The sequence below is a fragment of the Cricetulus griseus genome, chromosome 2, assembly GCF_003668045.3.
Source record: "Cricetulus griseus strain 17A/GY chromosome 2, alternate assembly CriGri-PICRH-1.0, whole genome shotgun sequence".
NCBI lineage: Eukaryota > Metazoa > Chordata > Mammalia > Rodentia > Cricetidae > Cricetulus > Cricetulus griseus.
In genome coordinates, this window is record NC_048595.1 from 460,269,957 (window position 1) to 460,290,134 (window position 20,178).

The 20,178-nt window shown below is 39.8% G+C and overlaps 1 protein-coding gene across 1 annotated transcript; it reads right to left on the minus strand.

The window, feature by feature from the left end:
• Positions 1–19,339: 19,339 nt before the first annotated feature.
• Positions 19,340–19,911, minus strand: LOC100751955 (60S ribosomal protein L11). Its single transcript, XM_027396099.2, has one exon. It carries the CDS (start codon positions 19,909–19,911, stop codon positions 19,378–19,380), a length of 534 nt encoding a protein of 177 aa, XP_027251900.1. The 3' UTR covers positions 19,340–19,377.
• Between the last annotated feature and the right edge of the window lie 267 nt (positions 19,912–20,178).

Sequence of the window (20,178 nt, forward strand, 5' to 3'; positions counted from 1 at the left end):
ATTACTTAGGACAAGGTAGAATCTAAATATTTGAAATTTGCTTGTTTTCAACACTTCCTGTGTTCAGCTGATTTTTAAACTTTTTAAAATTCATTTTACATACCAACCACAGTTCCCCCTCCCTCCCCTCCTCTAGTTCCCCTCCCATCTCTCCCTCACCCCACCCCCTATCCACTCCTCAGAAAGGATAAGGCCTCCCATGGGGAGTCAATAAAACCTGACATATCAAGTTTAGGCAGGGCCAAGCCCCTCCCCCATAATCAAGGTTGAGCAAGGTATCTTACTATAGGGCATGGGCTCCAAAAAGCCAGCTCATGGACCAGGGATAGAGCCTGGTCCCACTCCCAGGGACCCCATAAACAGACCAAGCCACACAAGTGTTATCCACATACAAAGGGACTAGTTTGGTCCCATGCAGGCTCCCCAGGTATCAGTCCAGAGTCTATTAGCTCCCAGGAGCTTGAGCCAGCTATCTCTGTGGGTTTCTCTTATGATCTTGCCCCCCTTGCTCATATAATCCCTCCTCTTTCTCCTTGACTGGACTCCCAGAGCTTGGCTTAGTGTTTGGCTGTGGATCTCTGCATCTGATTCCATCAGTTACTGGATGAATGTTCTATGATGACAATTAGGGTAGTCACCAATCTGATTACAGGGGATGGCCAGTTCAGGCACCCTCTCCACTATTGCTAGGAGTCTTAGCTGGGATCATTGTTGTGGATTCCTGGGAATTTCCCCAGTGCCAGGTTTCTCAGTAACCCTATAAGGGCTTCCTCTATGAAGGTATCTCTTTCCTTGCTCTCCCTCTCAGTCCCTCCCCCAACTCACCCATCCTGTTCCCTCATGTTCTCATCCCTCATCCCTCCCCTCTACTCCCATCTCCCTGCCCCCCAAATTTACCCAGGAGATCTCATCTATCTCCCCTTCCCAGGGAGATCCACGCACCTCTCTTAGGGTCCACCTTGTTACCTAGCTTCTCTGGGGTTATGGATTGTAGCCTGGTTATCCTTTGCTTTACATCTAGTATCCACTTATGAACAGGTATATATTGTGTTTGTCTTTCTGGCTCCTGGTTACCTCACTCAGGATGATTTTATTTTTCTTGTTCCATCCACTTGCCTGCAAATTACATGATGTCATTTTTTTTTTTACAGCTGAGTAGTACTCCATTATGTAAATATACCACATTTTCTTTATCCATTCTTCAATTGAGTCACATCTAGGTTGTTTCCAGGTTCTAGTTATTATGAATAATGCTGTTATAAACATAGTTGAGCAAATGTCCTTGTGAAATGAGTAAGCACTCTTTAGCTGTATGTCCAGAAATGGTAGTGGCAGGGCTAGATATTTTGTGTTCCTGCAAGAGGAGGGCTGTTCAGCCAATTCTTAAAAAATAAAAATAAATAAAAAACAAAAATAAATAAAAAATAAAAATCTAATTTTACAGAGTAATTTGGCCTGATGGGGGCAGTGTGTGCCTATCAGTCCCTGGTGGAGTCTAAATCCTTAAAAACCAAAGGAAGTATGCTTAAGGGAAAGATGCTAGACAGTGGCTGAGAAGGCCTGAAGTAAGCTGCACACCACTTGACTGGTTCTGAAATGGCAACAAAACCAAGAAGGGATCAAAATGAAAAATCCATTTTTCCAGGTTTCCACATCCCAATAGAGAGCAGCTTGCCACAAGATTATTTTGTAAAGCTCCTGATAGGCTTTCCAAAGCTCCTTTCTTCATGCAGTTAAAGCAGATAATGAAGTCTCCCAAAGATCTGCCATAAGAACAGCTAATGGATTTGTAGACATCCCTCTGGTCTTGGTTTGTGTTAGAAATCTACCGTTTTCTATGCAGTTCCTTGCTTTTCTTTATCCTGCTTTCTCAATGGACGTGTGAACAGAAAACTGTTTATTGCATGAATTTGGAAAGTTTTGCTTTTCTGATGACTACTGCTGGCTAGCCAGGGTTGTTTGGAGTGTGTGGGAAGCTGTATTGAAGAGTGAGGGAAACTTTGTGCATTTGTTTAAAGATATGTTTTCCTCTTCAGTCTTTTAGGCATGGGGCATAAAGAGAACCAGACCTTATTCAGGGATGACCTTCAGCTCCCTGCCATGTCCTTGTGTGCTCTATCCCAGAGAAGCCATGTGATTCTGAATTGGGACCCACTTGGAGCTCACTAGCAGAGAGAAGTTGATGACAAGAATGAAGTGATGTCTCCTACTCTAATTATTAAATGTGTTTTAAGAAAGTATTTCTAACTTTAAATAGTTGACGCTTTCAAGGCTCATTGGATCACTATTGAATTAAAAACATAAATAAGATTGTACTACTAATAATGATATTCTAACTTGTATAAACTGGACTTTCTAGTGAAAATCTGGGGTGTTATTTATTGCTCTTATTGAATGTCTGTTTTGAGGCATTGGACACTTGCACAAACATCCTTACACATATGCACAGGCACACATGCACACACATTCTCTCTCTCTCTCTCTCTCTCTCTCTCTCTCTCTCTCTCTCTCTCTCTCTCTCTCTCTCTCTCTCTCAGGACTATTTAGAAATAACATTTACAGGAACCAGTTTTATAACTAGGATCTTCCAAATGTTGTGCTTTGGTACAGAAATACTAGTGTCCTGTTTGGATTTACTTCTTCTTCTTTTTAAAACCTGTCATCCATTTCCTTTTTAATTTTTAGCTTTGCATATTTACTGTGTTCTGTGTCAATCATTACTTCTGAGAATATCCGAGAGTGAAAACTATGCAGGTCCTGGGGTGGCTCTCTCTGCCTCCCCCCATGTCTCTATTCTGTGGGCACTTGCTTTGGGTGAATTGCAGAGCACGGAATTGTAGCTAATTTCCATGGCAATTTCACTTTTTTCTCACTAAGAGCAATGTCTCTTGAGATTACACATAAATGTTTTATTTTGTACAGTATGCAGAAACTTCTTAATCTGGTAACAGTTTAGCACTATATGACCCCCTAGGATCATAAATTAAACATGATGCCTATTTGAATGTATGAGTTTTGGGAAAGACTACATGTTTTAAAGAAATAGTATATTTGGAAATTTTTAAACAAGTATCAATAGAAAATCCCTGTAGTGCTGTTATAAACGTTTAGAAACTCTAAACCTCTATCCTTACAAGTATTTCTTGGTAGGGGAGGGCATTCTGAAGCAAATCCCTGATACCATGACATTCGCTCCTTCTGTGAACAGTGTAATATGCACTACCATCTACTAGTTTTCTTTTTTCCCCATTGAATGGCTATTGTAAACTGATCTGTAGCACAATGGATGATGATTCCGTCACTTTGTGAAATTCTTGGCTCATAAATTCACTCTCCCAAGCTGCTTCATACAAGTGATTTTACAGTTGAACCTTAGAGTTTTTAATTCAGTTATTCTAATTAACTCTTAATAAAGCTAATTCCTATTTAGGGAGATCTCTCTTTTATCACAGCGATCATCCTCATTTTATGTTATTAAGTTGTTGGAGTAACTGGATTATTTGTTTTATAGAATACCCTACTCCCTACATTTAGATGAATCCTGTTTGGTATAAATTTAATTCCTACTTGTTGTATTCCTGTATTGACTAGACTCATGTTTTATTTACATTGTTGCTTTTTAAAACAATATTTTAAAGCCTTTAAAAAATCAAAGCTGGGGATCTAAAATCTTGACACATTAATGCTTAGAAAGGACTGTTAGAGGCACACCTGCTCAAGGTTGATTGAGTTAGGACTAATTATCTCATTTCTTCTGTTCTGTAGTTAACTACAGGCAATGAATGAATGAATGAATGAATGAGAGGTTTTTGAGTGAGCCCATGAAAGAAAGTTAGATTTTTAATTCTTATTTTCATCACACTGAATTTATCAATAAAAGGGCAACACTTTTAGAGACTTAGCTTTAGAGATGAAAGTATAAACACAAATACAGTAAATAAGTATTTTTTTCCAGTGGGCATTTAAATACTAAGTCATTTCTGGGTACTTAAAAGTAGTGAATTTCATTTTATTCAAAACTTTTTTTATGGTATTGTGAAGAGACTGTGGATGTTTACTTATTTACAAAGAATAATAGAAATTGTAGAGAAGTACAGGGATTATGAATGAAACCCCATAAGTTTGGTTTTGCTTTTCTTCCAAATTCATTTCTCCCTGGGGAAATAAGACCTGCATGGTCCCTGAGTCTCTGCTTTTGCCAACATGCCCTTTGCAACTTATTGTTTTTCAAATTATGAATTATTTATTTGTTTTTTAAAGGATGTCCTTTCTGGGTAGTGGTGATTCTCACCTTTAATTCCAGCACCTGGGAGGCAGAGGCAGGTGGATCTCTGTGAGTTCAAGGCCAGCCTGGTCTACAAAGTGAGTTCCAGGACAGCCAAGGCTGCTACACAGAGAAATCCTGTTTCAAAAAACCAAAAAAGTATATTCTTATTTAATTGTTTTTATTTTTTGTTTTTCATGTAACATATTCCGATCATATTCTTTTTCCTCATTCAACTCTTCCCAGACTCACTCAACTTTGTGTTCTTCCTCTATCTTAAGATAAAACAAAATGTAGACAAACCAAAAACACAAAATATGGAGTCTGATTTGTGTTGAGCAATTGCTCCTGGGCATGAGGCCTGTCTTAGAGTGTGGTTAATATACCCAGTGTCATTCCATGGAAGAAGACTAGTTTTCTCTCTCTCAGCATGTATAAATTGCAAATAGCTTGGTTAGGGGTGGTATTTTGTATCTGCTTTTACTCCATGCTATGATTTTGCTTGGTTTGAACTTGTAAAGGTTTTGTGTATGCCTTGACAGTCTATGTGGGGTTCATGTGCACACTAGCTCTGCTGTCTCTGGGAAATGCTGTTTCTCTGAAGTCACCCGCCACTTCTGGCTTCATACAATCTTTTCAACTCCTCTTCTAAATAGATCTCTGAGTCTTGAGAGAAGGGGTTTGATGAAGACATATTAGGGCTGAGTGTTCCCCAGTTTCTCACTCTGGGCACATTGTCCAGATGAGGGTCTCAGTGTTAGTTACCATATAGTGCAAGAAAAACCTTCTCTGATGAGGGTTGAGTGAGACACTGATCTATGGGGATAGTGGTATATCATTAGGAGTCTTTTTGTCTCTATGTTCATTATCAGATTAATAGTAGCTTTTATACCCTAGGCCTATTATGTTACGATAAATCTTTCTGCCAAGAACTGCCTGAGCCCCACCGCCAAATGTGAGCTTTATGCCAGCCGCCCACCCGAGTTAGGCCCAAATGAATACACAGAAACTTGGATTAGGTACATGCTGCTTGGCCAATGACTAGGATTCTCATCTGTTAGCTCAGTCTTAACTATCATAAACCTATATATTTTATAAGACTTATCTCTCCTTGCTGGTGGATCACATCATGCTGTTGGAGCAGGTATGGAGGGGAAAAGAGGGACGCTTCCTGTTTCTCCTTCTTTAAATGAGTATCCTTGCTATGTCACTTCCTGCTTGGATCACCACTTCTCTACTACATTTACCAGAATCCTCTTTGACTCCTAGTCCTGCCTAACTTGCCGTTTCATTGGCCAAGCAGAACTTTATTAAATAATCAATAAGATAAACATACACAGTCCATTCTCCATCACTATTACCTATCAAGTGTTATGTTCTCGGCTTCATGGACAATGTCAGGTATGGGTTCTCTCTAATGGAGTGGGCTTAAAACCCAATCAAAAGGTGATTATTCACATAACATCTGTGCCATACCTTGCTGGCAGGGCTCTGTTGTAGCTCACAGGGTTCTTAGCTGGGTGAGGTTAAAAACTTCTTCCTCTGGTAGCATGTATAATACCTTTCAGCACTATGGATATTAGTCAGTAGAGTGAAGCTTCTGGTTGAGGGCTAGCTTGTTTTTGACAAGTTTGAAGACGTTAGCATGTAGTATCTTCAGCAACAGGGTCTTATTATCAAGATGTGGAGGGTAACTAATAGTATTTAGAATAACCTGCAATGTTTTGAGGGGGTGTAGGACCCATTTGTCCAATAACTTAAAAAGATGTAACTCATTCCTAGTTACTGTTTTTTGGATATATATATATATATATATATATATATATATATGTGTGTGTGTGTGTGTGTGTGTGTGTGTGTGTGTGTGTATGTTATATACTTTTCCTATATACAGATGACAAACATATTGAGAAAGAATTTATTTTTATCTTTATGTGTCTATGTATGATGAATGCATGTGTGTGTGTGTGTGTGTGTGTGTGAGAGAGAGAGAGAGAGAGAGAGAGAGAGAGAGAGAGAGAGAGAGAGAGAGAGACAGTTATAGTGGGCTTCCTAAGAGCTAGCATATAAACTGCCAAAAAACCATGTCATCCTAGGATGCATTTGTGACCACTGAAGAGACAGCAATTTTATCTTCTTGACACTAGTAACTATAGTCAGGTTTGGTACTGGTGGCCTACACTGGTAGATTGAAATAATTTGAAAGTGGCTCCCCTCAAATTGAGAGCGTGTGAAGAGGGGGGAGGGAGCTACGAGTATGAGAAGGGAAGAAGAGGAAGGATGCAGAGGTCATGAGGGAGTCAGGGGAAGAATAGAAGAAAGGGGATGTGATAGGTAGGGTTTTAGTTGGGGGATGTTAGGAGAGGACGGGAGGGAGAAAGGAACTGGGATTGTCATGTAAAACAATCTTGTTTCTAATTCAAATAAAAAAATGGTAAAAAAAAGAAAGTGGCTCCTGCTACAGTCCGGGAGTGATCAGCCATACTCGATGTGGCAGGTGAAGGCAGAGAGAGTCTGGGTGAAAGGTGCTTTGATGTAAGTGCTACAATGAAAATCAAATGGTGTAAGTGATGGTGGAATTCAGAAGGATGGGTGAAAGAATGTTTTGTCTGGATGGCCTGTGAAATCTCTTATGAGGAAATAGTGATTAGATTGAAAAATGAATAAAATGGGGCATAAATTCTGGGGGAAACCTCTGGTGTCTTTACCCACACTGAAGAGTCATGTTTAGGGGACCTGCTGTGAGTAAACACTAGTGGGACCCTTCTGGCTAAAGCTTTCTTTTAAAGCTCTACATGTATTTCTGCTCACTACACAATTTCAGAGTCTTCCTGGAGATTAACCACCATCTTAGGGTGTGAACCCACAATTTATATTTTCTGTAATTTTGAAAATGACAACAGTCTTTACAGTCTTTTTCTGCCCCTCTCATTTTCTACAATGTGCAGCCGTGTCTGCACTCTTTAAGATGTGGGAATATATTTTTACTGGAGCTAGAGACAGAAAAGCTTTTTAAAGCAGCCAAATTCATTTTCATTTCAGCCCTTGCTCACCTTGGTCTCACTATTCTAGGGATGTCTTCATACTTCTCAGTTTGGATGAGATAATAAAGCTTGATGATTTTAGAGAGAAAGAACAACAGGCAGCTTTGTCTTCTCTCCACATCTGCTGGTACTGCGGTATCTCTCCCAGATGCTAGTTCCATGCTCTGTTTGTTTGTCTCCCACCTGCTGAAGATGCATTCATCTCCCCGTTATCCACACAGTGTCTGCAAACCTATGTCCATTCTTGATCCTTTTTTAAAAATTAGAAACAAGCTTCTTTTACATGTCAATCCCAGTTCCCTCTCCCTTCCCTCCTCCCCTGTTGCCACTCACCCTCCATCCCAAAACTTTCTGTTCCCCAGGGATGGTGAGGCCTTCCTTGGGGGAATCTTCAAAGTCTGTCATATCATTTGGAGTAGGGCCTAGACCCTCCCCCATGTGTCTAGGCTGAGAGAGTATCCCTCTATTTGGAGGGGCTCCCAAAGTCCATTCGTACACTACGGATAAATACTGATCCACTGCCAGAGGCCACATAGATTGCCTAGACCTCCAAACTGACATTCTCGCTCAGGGGGTCTGTAACAGTCCTATCCTGGTTTCCCAACTATCAGTCTGGGGTCCATGAGCTCCCCCTTGTTCAGGTCAGCTGTCCCTGTGGGTTTCTTCAGTCTGGTCCTGACCCCTTTGCTCATGACTCCTCCCTCTCTGCAAGATTTAGTCAGGTCAAGAATTGAGGAGAGCAAGAAAAGAGATGCAGCAATAGAGGGAGTCATTATAGGTTTAAAGAGAATTCTGGCAGTAGGGAAACGTCCAGAGATCTATGAGTTTGACCCCAACTAACAACCTAAGCAGTTGTTGAGAGGCTACCTTAAAAGCCCTTCCCTGATAATGACATTGATGACTACCTTATACACCTTCCTAGAGCCTCATCCAGTAGCTGATGGAAGCAGAGGCAGATACCCACAGCTAAACACAGAGCTGAACTCTGGGATCCTTTTTTTTTTTTTTAACCATTTAAAAGACTTTTAATCCTCTTTTGTGTTTTTTCTTGTCTTCGGGCCCTCTTCCATCATGTAATTAGTTTCTTTAGAGACAAATGGATTTCATTAGTTGCCTCTGCCCTTTTCTTCCTCCTCAGCATCATTTGTGATCATATTAGAGTTACTGTTATGGGATGTCTGGACCCATGTATATCGTCTTTCCTTTGTGATTGATGTCTGGGCCTGTTGGTACTTTTCACGATTGTTTGTTGGAGGGGATTTCTGTTTAAATCTATGTGATTAGTGCTTAAGGGCTCTGTGGGACTCTCTGATCATTATTATCTCTTTGGATGTTTTGAACCTGATGAGGACATGGTCACTTTTTAAGGGAAATTTTAAGTTTACTGCTGCTTCTGGGGTGAGGATAAACATTACTTATCCTGCTGTTACTATTTACTGTTTGCTACTTTCACTGGATTTTTAGCTCCCACTTTTATAACCAGTGCTTGCTGTGGGTTCCCTTTTCTTTTTGTTTTTGCTTTTGCTTGGCTTTATTGAGACAAGGTCTATCTTAGGATGCGCTTGAATATTATTCCAGAATGGAGACAGTTTCCTTCAATGTCAGAATAGATCTTGCAGCATCTCCAAGGTCATTTTCTGAGCATCTATTAGAGTATTTGCTATAAATGTCAGCCAGTAACGTATCTGTATTTTAATGGGAAAATAAGGACAAACTGTTTTAGCCAGTATTCCAGTGTTGGTAATTTAACAGATCATTGTGGTGGTTTGAAAGAAAATGGCCCCCAAAGGGATTGGCACTATTAGGAGGTATGGCCTTGTTGGAGGAAGTGTGTCACTGTGGGGGTACTTTGAGGTCTCCTATGCTCAAGCTTCGTCCAGTGTCACTGTTTACTTCATGTTGCTTGCTATGTAGAACTCTCAGCTCCTCCTAGAGCACCATGCCTGCCTGCATACTACCATGTTTCCCTTGAGGATGATAATGGACTAAACCTCTGTAACTATAAGCCACCCCAATTAAATGTTTTCCTTTATGAAAGTTTCTGTGGTCTTGGTGTCTCTTCATAGTAATTGAAACCTGAAGATAATCATTATAAAAGGATGAGAAGCTTTCTTAGAGAAAGAAACTTAGGAGAATGTTTAAACCATCCCCTAATCTTCATATTTACATTAAAATCCAATATAAACAAAATGAGTTATTCTAGATTATGAGTGAATTTTTGCTGAAGCACAGTTTTACTTAAAATTCATGGGACTTTGAAGTTCAGGTCCTGAGAAAATTTTTTGACATGAAGAATGTAGATGTGAGTAAATTCCATTTTCACCTACAGTTCTACCCTCTGGGAATCCATGCTGCCAATGTCTGTGTCCCTGTCCTTTTCCTCAAATAAAACAACGTAAGTCTGCAGAAACTCCACAAATTAGTCCCATCCATGGTTGGAGGGAAAATTCTGTTTCGGTGAGCAGTTTTCTTTTCTTTTTTAAATATAATTTTGCAGAGGATTTCATGCAGGAACCTATATTTACATAATTTTTACCCATTTCTTTCCCCCTTCCACTCCTCCTAGCCCCTGTCCCTCACAAATTCCTGACCCTTAATTATTATTGTTACATATATGTGTGTGCCCATAAATTTATAAGCTGCTGAATCCATTTAGTTTTGTTCATATTTACATGTATTTAGGGCTGACAACTTAGGGTTGGATAAGCACTAAGGGAACTTACCTCTGGAGAGAGATGATTCTCCTCAGTAGCCATTGACAGTTCTTTATGTAGGGTAGGAGTAAGAGTAGGAGTCAGGATGGGGGGTCACATGATCCTTTCACAAGGGTTGCATATCAGATATCTTTCATATCAGATGTTTATATTACAATTCATAACAGTAGCAAAATTACAGTTATGAAGTAGCAACAAAATAATTTTATGGTTGGGGGGCAGTTACCACAGCAGAAGGAGCTGTATTAAAGGGTTACAGCATTAGTAAGGTTGAGAACCACTGTTTCCATGCATTTATGTAATGCACAACAATTACATGAGGTCATAGGTTCATTGTCATTTCAGATATTTATAATTTATTTGTGTTGGGAGCATTCACAATTCTGATAGTTATTTTTAAGTACTCAAATTATAGTTATCCCATGATGCTATAGGGATGATATAGGGAAGTTCTCTCTTCTATACAGCTGCACCCTTACTAACTCTTGTCTTTCCTCCCCTTCCCCATTCCTAGGCTTTGATAATTGCTAATTCCTCAATCCCTTAACATTACATTTATGCTTACATATCAAGTATAGACATTTCTTACCATCGCATGTGATTTTTGCTTGTTAAGTGTAATAAAAGCTGTATTTATAAGCAGTCACACATCTACATCTTATACATACGCTTTCAAAGAAGAGTCTCACTATAAGCCTAGGCTGTTAAGAACTCATGGTTTCCAGCCTTGACTCTCCAATGGCAATTATAGGTGTTTGGCACCCAACTGGGCTCTAAAACATTAAGTTCTCTTGTCAAAGATTTGGGTTAATTTAAGGGGATAGAAATGATCTTTTGGATATTTTTCATTGTTTTTATTTTCTTGTTGTAAACACATCCTCACTTTCTTTTTCATTTGTCTAATTTAAGTTTGTAAGGGAAGTTTAGTAGGATGAATAAGAAAACAAAAATCCTCAGACAAAAATTAGTGTCTCTTAGAAATTTAGTTTCCCAGCAACTCTACATTAACCCAATTTCATTTGTAGTTACATAAACTGCATTGACCACTTCAGAAAGCCAAAGAGTTCACTGTAAGGAATGATGGTCTTATTGTAGTGATTGCTGTTGGCTTCAGTTTCATCAGAGACTCTCTTCAGAGATGCCTGCAGTGTTGGGAGCTTCGGAAATCTTAAACTCTAACCAAGGTATGTCTGTGTGCGAACAGCAGTAGTCCTTTGTCCCTCTGTAGTTACTGAATATCTCAGATGATGGAGTATTGGTATGAGAACTTGACAGAATCCTGCACTTCTATGCTCTGTGCAGTCTTTGTCTTTGGATGTTTGGAAGTTGATTGTTGAGCCTGATCTGATTGGGTTTCAGAAACTCTCATGATCTGGGAAAACTTCACCAATTTCTCATGCCATACCTGGAGCTGGTACTCATGTCGTTTGTGAAAACTCTAGGTCATCTCCAGATGTTTTATTTTTATTCTTTAATTACTACTCATATTTACATATCAATCCCCCCATTCTCTTGCCCTCCCACCCTCCCATGTTCCCCACCAATCCCCCAACCCATTCCCCAGCTCCTCCCCAGGGATAGTGAGGCCCACCACAGGGGACCTTCAAAGTCTGTCATATCATTTGGGGGAGGGCCTAGGCCCTCCTTGCTGTATCTGGGTTGCAATAGTGTCCCTCCATAGGGAATGGGCTCCCAAAGTCCATTTGTGTTTTCGGGATAAAGACTGGCTCCACTGTTAGAGGTCCCATAGACTGTCTTGGCATCCTAGCTGGCACCTACATTCAGAGGTCTTGGTTCAGTCCAATGCTGTTTCCGAAGCTTTATGACTAGGGTCTCCATGCTCTCACTAGGTCGGGTCAACTGTTTCTGTGGGTATCTCCAGCCCCGTCTTGGCTCCTTTGCTCATCCCTCCTTCCTCTCCCCAATTGGATTCCAGGAGTATGGTTCAGTGCTTAGCTGTGGGTGCCTGTTTCTGCTTCTAACAGCTACTGGATGAAGGCTCTAGGAATGGTAAACAAGTTAGGCGTCAATCTCATTATAGGGAAAGGGTGTCAATGGCATCCTCTCCACCACTGCCTGGCTTCTTAGTTGGGGTCATCCTTGTGAATCCCCTAACAGTTTCCCTGTGCCAGACCTCTCTCCAAACCTGTACTGTCTCCCTCTATCAAGGCATCTCCTTTCTTGCCCTCCTCTATTCCTCCCCTGTCTCAGTCCTCTTGTTCTCCTCCCCCTCCCCTTTTCCATTCCCACCTCCTTCCTCTCCTCCCGCCCCCGGGCTCCCACTTTGGTCAGGGGTTCTTTTCCTCATCCTCTTCTTTGAGGGACTTTGTAATCTTCTTCTGGGGTCCTCCTCGTTTCCTAGCTCCTCTGGCAGTGTGGATTGTAGACTGGAAATCCTTTGCTCTATGTCTAAAAATAAAAAATGATTGAGTACATACCATGTTTATCTTTTTGTGACTGGGTTACCTCACTCAAGATGGTTTCTTATAGTTCCATCCATTTGCCAGGGAATTTCAAGATACCATTTTTTTTCCACTGAGTAGTATTCCTTTGTGTAAATATAGCACATTTTCTCTATCCATTCTTCAGTTGAGGGGCATCTAGGTTCTGTCTATTGCAAATAATGCTGCTATGAACATAGTTGAACATATATCCTTATTGTATGAGTGTGCATTCTTTGGGTATATGCCCTTGAGAGGGATTGCTGGAACTTGAGGTAGACTGATTCCCATTTTCCTGAGAAACCACCACACTGATTTCTAAAGTGGTTGTACAAGTTTGCACTCCCACCCACAATGTAGGAGAGTTCCTCTTTCTCCACATCCTCTCCAGCATAGATTGTCATTGGTGTTATTAATTTTTGCCATTCTGACAGGAGTAAGATGGTATCTCAGAGTAGTTTTGAGTTGCATTTCCCTGATGGCTAAGGATGTTGAGCACTTTCTCAAGTGTCTTTCAGCCATTTTGGATTCCTCTGTTGAGAATTCTCTATGTAGTTCTGCATTCCAACTTTTAATTGTATTGTTTGGTGTTTTGGTGGCTAGTTTTTTGAGTTCATTGTATATTTTGGAAATCAGCCCTCTGTCAGATGTGGGGTTGGTGAATATCTTTTCCCATTCGTGGGCTGGTGTTTTATCTTACTAACTGTGTCCTTTGCCTTTCAGAAGCTTCTCAGTTTCAGGAAGTTCCCATTTATTAATTGTCTATCTCAAGGTTTGTGCTACTGTTGTTATGTTGAGAAAGCGGTCTCCTGTACCCATTTGTTCAAGGGTACCACCTACCTTCACATCTAGGAAGCTCAGTGTGGCTGAATTTATGTTGAGGTCTTTGATCCATTTGGACTTAACGTTTTTTGCATGGCGATAGATATGGATCTAACTACAATCTTCTATATGTCCGAATCAAGTTATGACAACACCATTTGTTGAAGATGCTTTCTTTTTTCCATTGTATAATTTTAGCTTCTTTGTCAAAAATCAGGTGTTCATGTGTGTGTGGGTTAATATCAGGGTTTTCAACTCTATTCCATTGGTCTACCTGTCTATTTTTGTGCCAATACCAAGCTGTTTGCAGGACTATGGCTCTATAATAGAGCTTTAAGTCAGGGATGGTGATGCCTCCAGAAGTTCCTTTATTGTTCAGGGTTGTTTTGGCTATCCTGGGTTGTTTCTCCAATTACAGTTGAGAATTGTTCTTTCAAGGTCTGGGAAGAATTGTGTTGGGATTTTGATGGGGATTGTATTGAATCTGTAGATTGCTTTTGGCAAGATTGCCATTTTTACTATGTTGATCCTACCTATCCATGAGCATGGGAGATCTTTCCATTTTCTGGTATGTTCTTTAATTTCTTTCTTTAAAGACTCAAAGTTCTGACTATACAGGTCTTTCATGTTTTTGGTTAGTATTACCCCAACATATTTTATGTTGTTAGTTGCTATTGTAAAGGGTGATGTTTCTCTGACTTCTTTCTCAGTGCATTTATCATCTGTATGTAGTAGGGTTACTGATTTTTTTGAGTTACTCTTGTGTCCTGCCACTTTGCTGAAGGTGTTTATCAGCTGTAGGAGTTCCCTGGTAGAGTTTCTTGGGTCACTTATGTAAACTATCTTCCTTTGCAATTTGTATCCCCTTGATCTTCGTGTGTTGTCTTATTTCTCTAGCTAGAACTTCAAGGTCAATAGTGAAGAGATATGGAGAGAGTGGGCAGCCTTGTCTTGTTCCTGATTTTAGAGGAAACGCTTTGAGTTTCCCTCCATTTAGTTTGATGTTGGCTGTTGGTTTTCTGTATATTGCTTTTATCATGTTTAGGTATGTTCCTGTTATTCCTTATCTCTCCAAGACCTTTATCATGAAGGGATGGTGGATTTTGTCAAAGGCTTTTTCAGCATCTAGTGAGATGATCATGTTGTTTTTCTTTTTCAGTTTGTTTATATGGTGGATTTCACTGATGGATTTTTGTATGTTGAACCATCCCTGCATTCCTGGGATGAAGCCAAGTTGATCACGGTGGATGATTTCTCTGATGTGTTTTTGGATTTGATTTGCCAGTATTTTGTTGAGTAGTTTTGCATTGATTGCGATATTGGTCTGCAATTCTCTTTTTTCGTTGTGTCTTTGTGTAGCTTGGGTACTAAGATACTTGTAGCCTCAAAAAAAGATCTTGGCAATGTCCCTTCTGCTGCTATTGTATGGAACAATTTGAGGAGTACTGGTATTATCTGTTCCTTGAATTTCTGGTAGATTTCTTCACTGAAACCATCTGGACCTGGGCTTTTTTTGGTTGGTAGACTTTTGATGACTGCTTCTATTTCATTAGGGGTTGTAGGTCTGTTTAAATTGCTTATCTGTTCTTGATTTAATTTTGGTAAGTGATATCTATTCAGAAAATTGTCCATTTCCTTTAGATTTCCGAACTTTGTGGAGTACAGATTTTCAAAATATGACCTGATGATTCTCTGGATTTCCTCAGTATCTGTTGTTATATTCCCCTTTTCATTTCTGATTTTGTTAATTAGCATGATCTCTCTCTGCCTTTTGGTTAGTTTGGATAAAGGTTTGTCTATCTTGTTGACTTTCTTGAGGAACCAACTCTTTGTTTCATTGAGTCTATTGAGTACTATTTTCAATGAGTACTATTTTCCTAGTTTCAACTTTATTTATTTCAGCCCTCAGTTTGATTACTTCCTGGCGCTACTCCTCTGAGGCAAGTTTGCTTTCTTTTGTTCTAGAGCTTTCAGTTGCACTGTTAATTCTCTAGTGTGACTATTCTCCAGTTCATGTGGGCACTTAGTGCTATGAACTTTCCTCTTAGAACTGCTTTCAAAGTGTCCCATAGGTTTGGGTATGTTCTCATTAAATTCTAGGAAGTCTTTAATTTCTTTTTTTTCCTTGATCTAGGAATGGTGCAATTTCCATGAGTTTGTAGGGTTTCTGCAGTTTGTGTTGTTGTTGAATTCTAACTTTAAAGCCTGGTGGTCTGATAAGATATGGAGGTTATTCAAAATATTTTGTACCTGTTGAGGTTTGCTATGTTGCCAAGTATGTGATAAATTTTAGAGAAGGTTCCATGTGGCACTGAGAATAAGATATATTCTTTTTGTTTGAATGGAATGTTCTATAGATGTCTGTTAATCCCAATTGGGCCATAACTTCTGTTAGTTCTTTTGTTTCTTTGTTAAGTTTCTGTCTGGTGGTCCTGTCTGGTGGTGAGAGCAGGGTATTGAAGTCTCCTTCTATTAGTGTGTGAGGTTTTATGTGTGATTTGAGCTTTAGAAATGTTTGTTTTATGAATATGGGTGCCTTCATATTTGGGGCATAGATGTTCAGGATTGAGACTTCATCTTGATGGACTTTTCCTGTGATGAGTATGAAGTGCCTTTCTTCATCTCTTTTGATTGATTTTAGTTTGAAGTCTAATTTGTTAGATACTAGGGTTGCTACACCAGGTTGTTTCTTGGGTCCCTTTCATTGGAAAATCTTTTCCCAACCCTTTACTCTGAGGTACTGCCTGTCTTTGAAGTTGAGATATGTTTCTTGTACACAGCAGAAGGATGGATTCTGTCTTCTTATCCATGCTGTTTGCCTGTAACTTTTTATAGGCAAGTTAATACCAGTGACATTGAGTGATGTTAATGACCATTGATTGTTGATTCTTATTTGTTTTGGATTTGTTGTTGGTAGTGTTATTATGCATGGATTTCCCCACTTTTTTATTTTGGTGTTTGGTAAAGTTATCTATTGCCTATGGTTTTTTGAGCATAGTTATCTTCATTGGGTGGAGTTTCCTTATAGTAATTTCTGTAGGGCTGGATTTGTGGATATGTATTGCTTAAATCTGGTTTTGTCATGGAATATCTTGTTTTCCTCATCTATAGTGATTGAAAGCTTTACTGGATACAGTAGTCTGTGCTGGCACGCATGTTCCCTTAGTACTTGTAGAGCATCTATGCATGATCTTCTGGCTTTCAAATTTTCCATTAAGAAGTGGGGAGTAATTTGGATAGTTCTGCCTTTATATGTTACTTGGCCTTTTTCTTTTGCTGATCTTAATATTTTTCTTTATTCTATAAATTTGGTGTTTGATTATTATATCATGAGAAGACTTCTTTTTGTGGTCCAATTTATTTGGTGTTTTGTAAGCTTCTTGTACTTTCATAGGCACATCTTCCTTTAGGTTGGGGAAGTTGTCTTCTATTATTTTGTTGAATATGTTTTCTGTAACTTTGAGCTGAATTTCTTCACCTTCTTCTATACCTATTATTCTTAGGTTTGGTCTTTTCACAGTGTTCCATATTTCCTGGATATTTTGTGTTAGGGACTTATTGGACTTGAGATTTTCTTTGGTCGATGACTGTATATCCTCTAGTGAGTCTTCAATACCTGAGATTCTCTCCTCCATCTCTTGGATTCTATTGGTTATACCTACATCAGTGTTTCCTGATCATTTACCCAGATTTTCTATTTCCAGCATCCCCTCATTCTGTGTTTTCTTTATTGTTTCTAATTCTGCTTTCAAACTGTGCACTATTTGAGTTGTTTCCTTCACTTGTTTGGTTGTTTTTTCTTGGTTTTCTTTAGATTCTTTAAGAGATTTGTTTATTTATTGAATTTTTTGATTTGTCTTTTCCTCTATTTCATGTAATTTTTTGCTTGTTTTTCTTCTATTTCTCTAAGGGATTTTCTTGTTTCCTCTTTAATGGTCTCTATCATCTTCATAAGATAATTTTTAAGGTTCATCTCTTCTTCATCCTCTGCATTGGGCTTCTTAGTACCTGTTGGTGTGGAGTTCCTAGATTCTGGTGGTGTCATATTTGTTTTTCTGTTGTTGAGTGTGTTCTTATTCTGTTGTCTTCCCATCCCTACTTCCAGTGGGTGCAGGTTGCATCTCTTCCTCTCTTTCAGTTTCCTCAGGCTGCATGTGGCAGGCAGAGGGTAGAGGGTGGATGGGGGCCAAGAGTGAGGTGTGTCCAGACTCAGGGTAGGCCTTCCTGCAGGGTGATGGGGAAAGTTGGGGCCAGAGCAGTGCTCAGACTCACCTTAGGCATCGGGCAGAGGGCAGAGTGCAGAGGGCGGGACAAGGGTGAGGTGTGTCCAGACTTAGTTTGGGTCCCCCTGGTTGGGCAGGTCTACTCTTGTCCAGGGGCAGGCTCAGGAAGGAGGAGGGGTTTATGTGGTTAATTAGGGCCAGAGTAGAGCCCAGACTCACCTCAGGAAGCAGGCGGCATGCAGAGGGTAGAGGGCAGAGGGCAGAGGGCAGAGGTGGGACCCATCTCTAGATGTTTTAAAGATTTTTTGTTAGTCTTATTTTTCTGACATCTCTTTTTCATTACCCTCAATGTGATCCTCTTAGTCTCTCTCTCTCTCTCTCTCTCTCTCTCTCTCTCTCTCTCTCTCTCTCTCTCCTCTCTATTTCTGACCCTGAAATTCCTCTTAAAACTCATGCACTGGAATCTTTTTTTGTTCTTGTTTTTCTTTGGCCAAACACATACATGTAGCATGCATATACACATGTAGATATAAAATGTTACTGCTGCTTAATAATAAAATGATCCCTAGAAATCAGGTTTCCAGAATGAATGACAACACTACTTCTGTTATAGAAATAGACTATACCAGGGTTCTTTTTCCTTTATGTGTAAAATGATGCTTAAAAATTCTCTTGGGACACTAATATTCCCTAAAAAATATAGGTGTTAAAACTGCTATTTCTAGATAATTATATTTAAGATTTTTATTCTTCTAGCATGAACGTTGTAAATTGGGGTCTAGAAATGTCCTAATTCACTATCCCTCATTTGGATGGAAAACGCCAGAGCTACAACAATGGAATTGTTTTTTTTATCATATTTATTTAATTTATTTATTTATTTATTTCACTATGTGAGACTCTAGATCTTAAGATGGTGAAGAGGTTGTGCCATCCCTCTTTTATGACTGGTTTGTGGCAGGGAGCAAAATGAGTTGGTGAATTTGGACATTAGTATTAGAGGAAACATCAGATGAAGAAGCTTGGATGGCAGGTACTAGTGAGCTGGCTGTGATTTTTCAAGTGTGCTATAAAGAGAACATTCGAGGAAAGAGCAGGGAGGGAGATGAGACCCACTGCTGATTTTGCAATGATAATTGGCAAGAAATTAAAGCACAGACCCACCCTTAGATGACAATAGCCCCACCCTTAGACATTCAGTTACTAGAAGAAAGTATGGTATTCAAAAAAATGTGTTTTTGAGCATCTGCCCTATAACAGGTATTACCTTAGTTTCTGAACAACATAAGCAAAATATTGACCCTGTAGATTTGACATGTAGTAAAGAGAAAGTAAGAGTACTATGCAGCATATTTGAGATTTTAAGGGTAGTTGGAGATGCAGAGGGAAACCAGAGTGGTAGCCATGGGGTAAAGTAGGTAGAGCTCTGCAATTATACCTGGTGAGTCCAGGCAATTTCTCACTAAAGATGTGCTTTTTGAGAAGGTTCAAGGTCAAGAGAATGGCTAGCATTGAGAGAAATTATGCCAAACTTTGGAGTTTTAAAAGCAATGACTTGACTCTAGGTGATATCAGTCTTAAGGTCTGGAATATCTGTAAACATTGGGGTTCTTAGGTGGTGTGAGATTTGAAGATATGGGACAGTAGTCTGTGGAGTTGAGGGGTTGTGTTTATACCTAGCTGATGACCACAATGAAGTAAAATGACTTACGATTCCACCAGTGGCTCTCAGAAAGCTCTGCTATTCACACCAATGGTTTATTCATAGAACTGATGCTGGAAGCAAAATCCAAGGAGGTGTTGAATGGGCCTTCTCTTTATTTTATTTTATTTTCTGAGAAAAATTTTTATTGGGATTTTGAATAAAATTTATTTGCCAGGAAGGATGATCCCATCATACTTGTGCTGGAACCAGCGCATGGCCTCCTCTTTGCTGATTCTGTGTTTGGCTCCAATGCAGCCTGTCCTGTGCTTATCTGCGATGGTGAAACCTGGCCTACCCAGCACCACATAGAAGTCCAGGCCATGGATCCTAATGCTTGGGTCATATTTGATGGCCAGATCAATGTGTTCTTGAATCTCAAAGCCAAAGTTTCCAGTATCTGTGAAGTTATTTCTCCATAATTCATACTCCTGTACCTTCAGGCCTTTCTCCAGAATTTCTTCTGTCTTGGTTCCATGGACAGTGCATTGAACAGCAATCTTTTCATTACTCCTGATGCCAAAGGACCTCATGGTGTATCTGGCTTTGGAAAACACAGGTGTCTCGCCTTTGAGCTGCTCCAACACCTTGGCTGCCCTGGTCAGTCTATCTCTGCTCTCCTCAACACAGATACTGAGGCAGAGCTTGCAGATGTGAAGTTCCCACATGGGGTTCTCCTTTTCACCTTCATCTTGTGACATGATGGGGAACAGGAAGAGCTGGGCCTTCTCTTTATTTTCAACAGTGCTTCCTAAAGTTTGCATGTGGAGACTGGGGAAATTCCTTTGTTTCTAGTTAGAAAACCAAAACTATTTTAGCCCAGAGAATTGGCTGGAAAGACCATGAGCCATTAAAGAATTCCTTTCCCACTGTGCTGGGGATCAAGTAATCCAGGTATTAGGTTTGGGGTGGAGGTTTATAGTACTGTGTTTAAATATATCCCCTGAGTTCATGTTGGATAGTTAGTG

What these genes read in the sequence shown, in the direction of transcription:
- LOC100751955 (XM_027396099.2), bottom strand. Translation starts at nt 19,911, where the DNA reads ATGTCACAAGATGAAGGTGAAAAGGAGAACCCCATGTGGGAACTTCAC.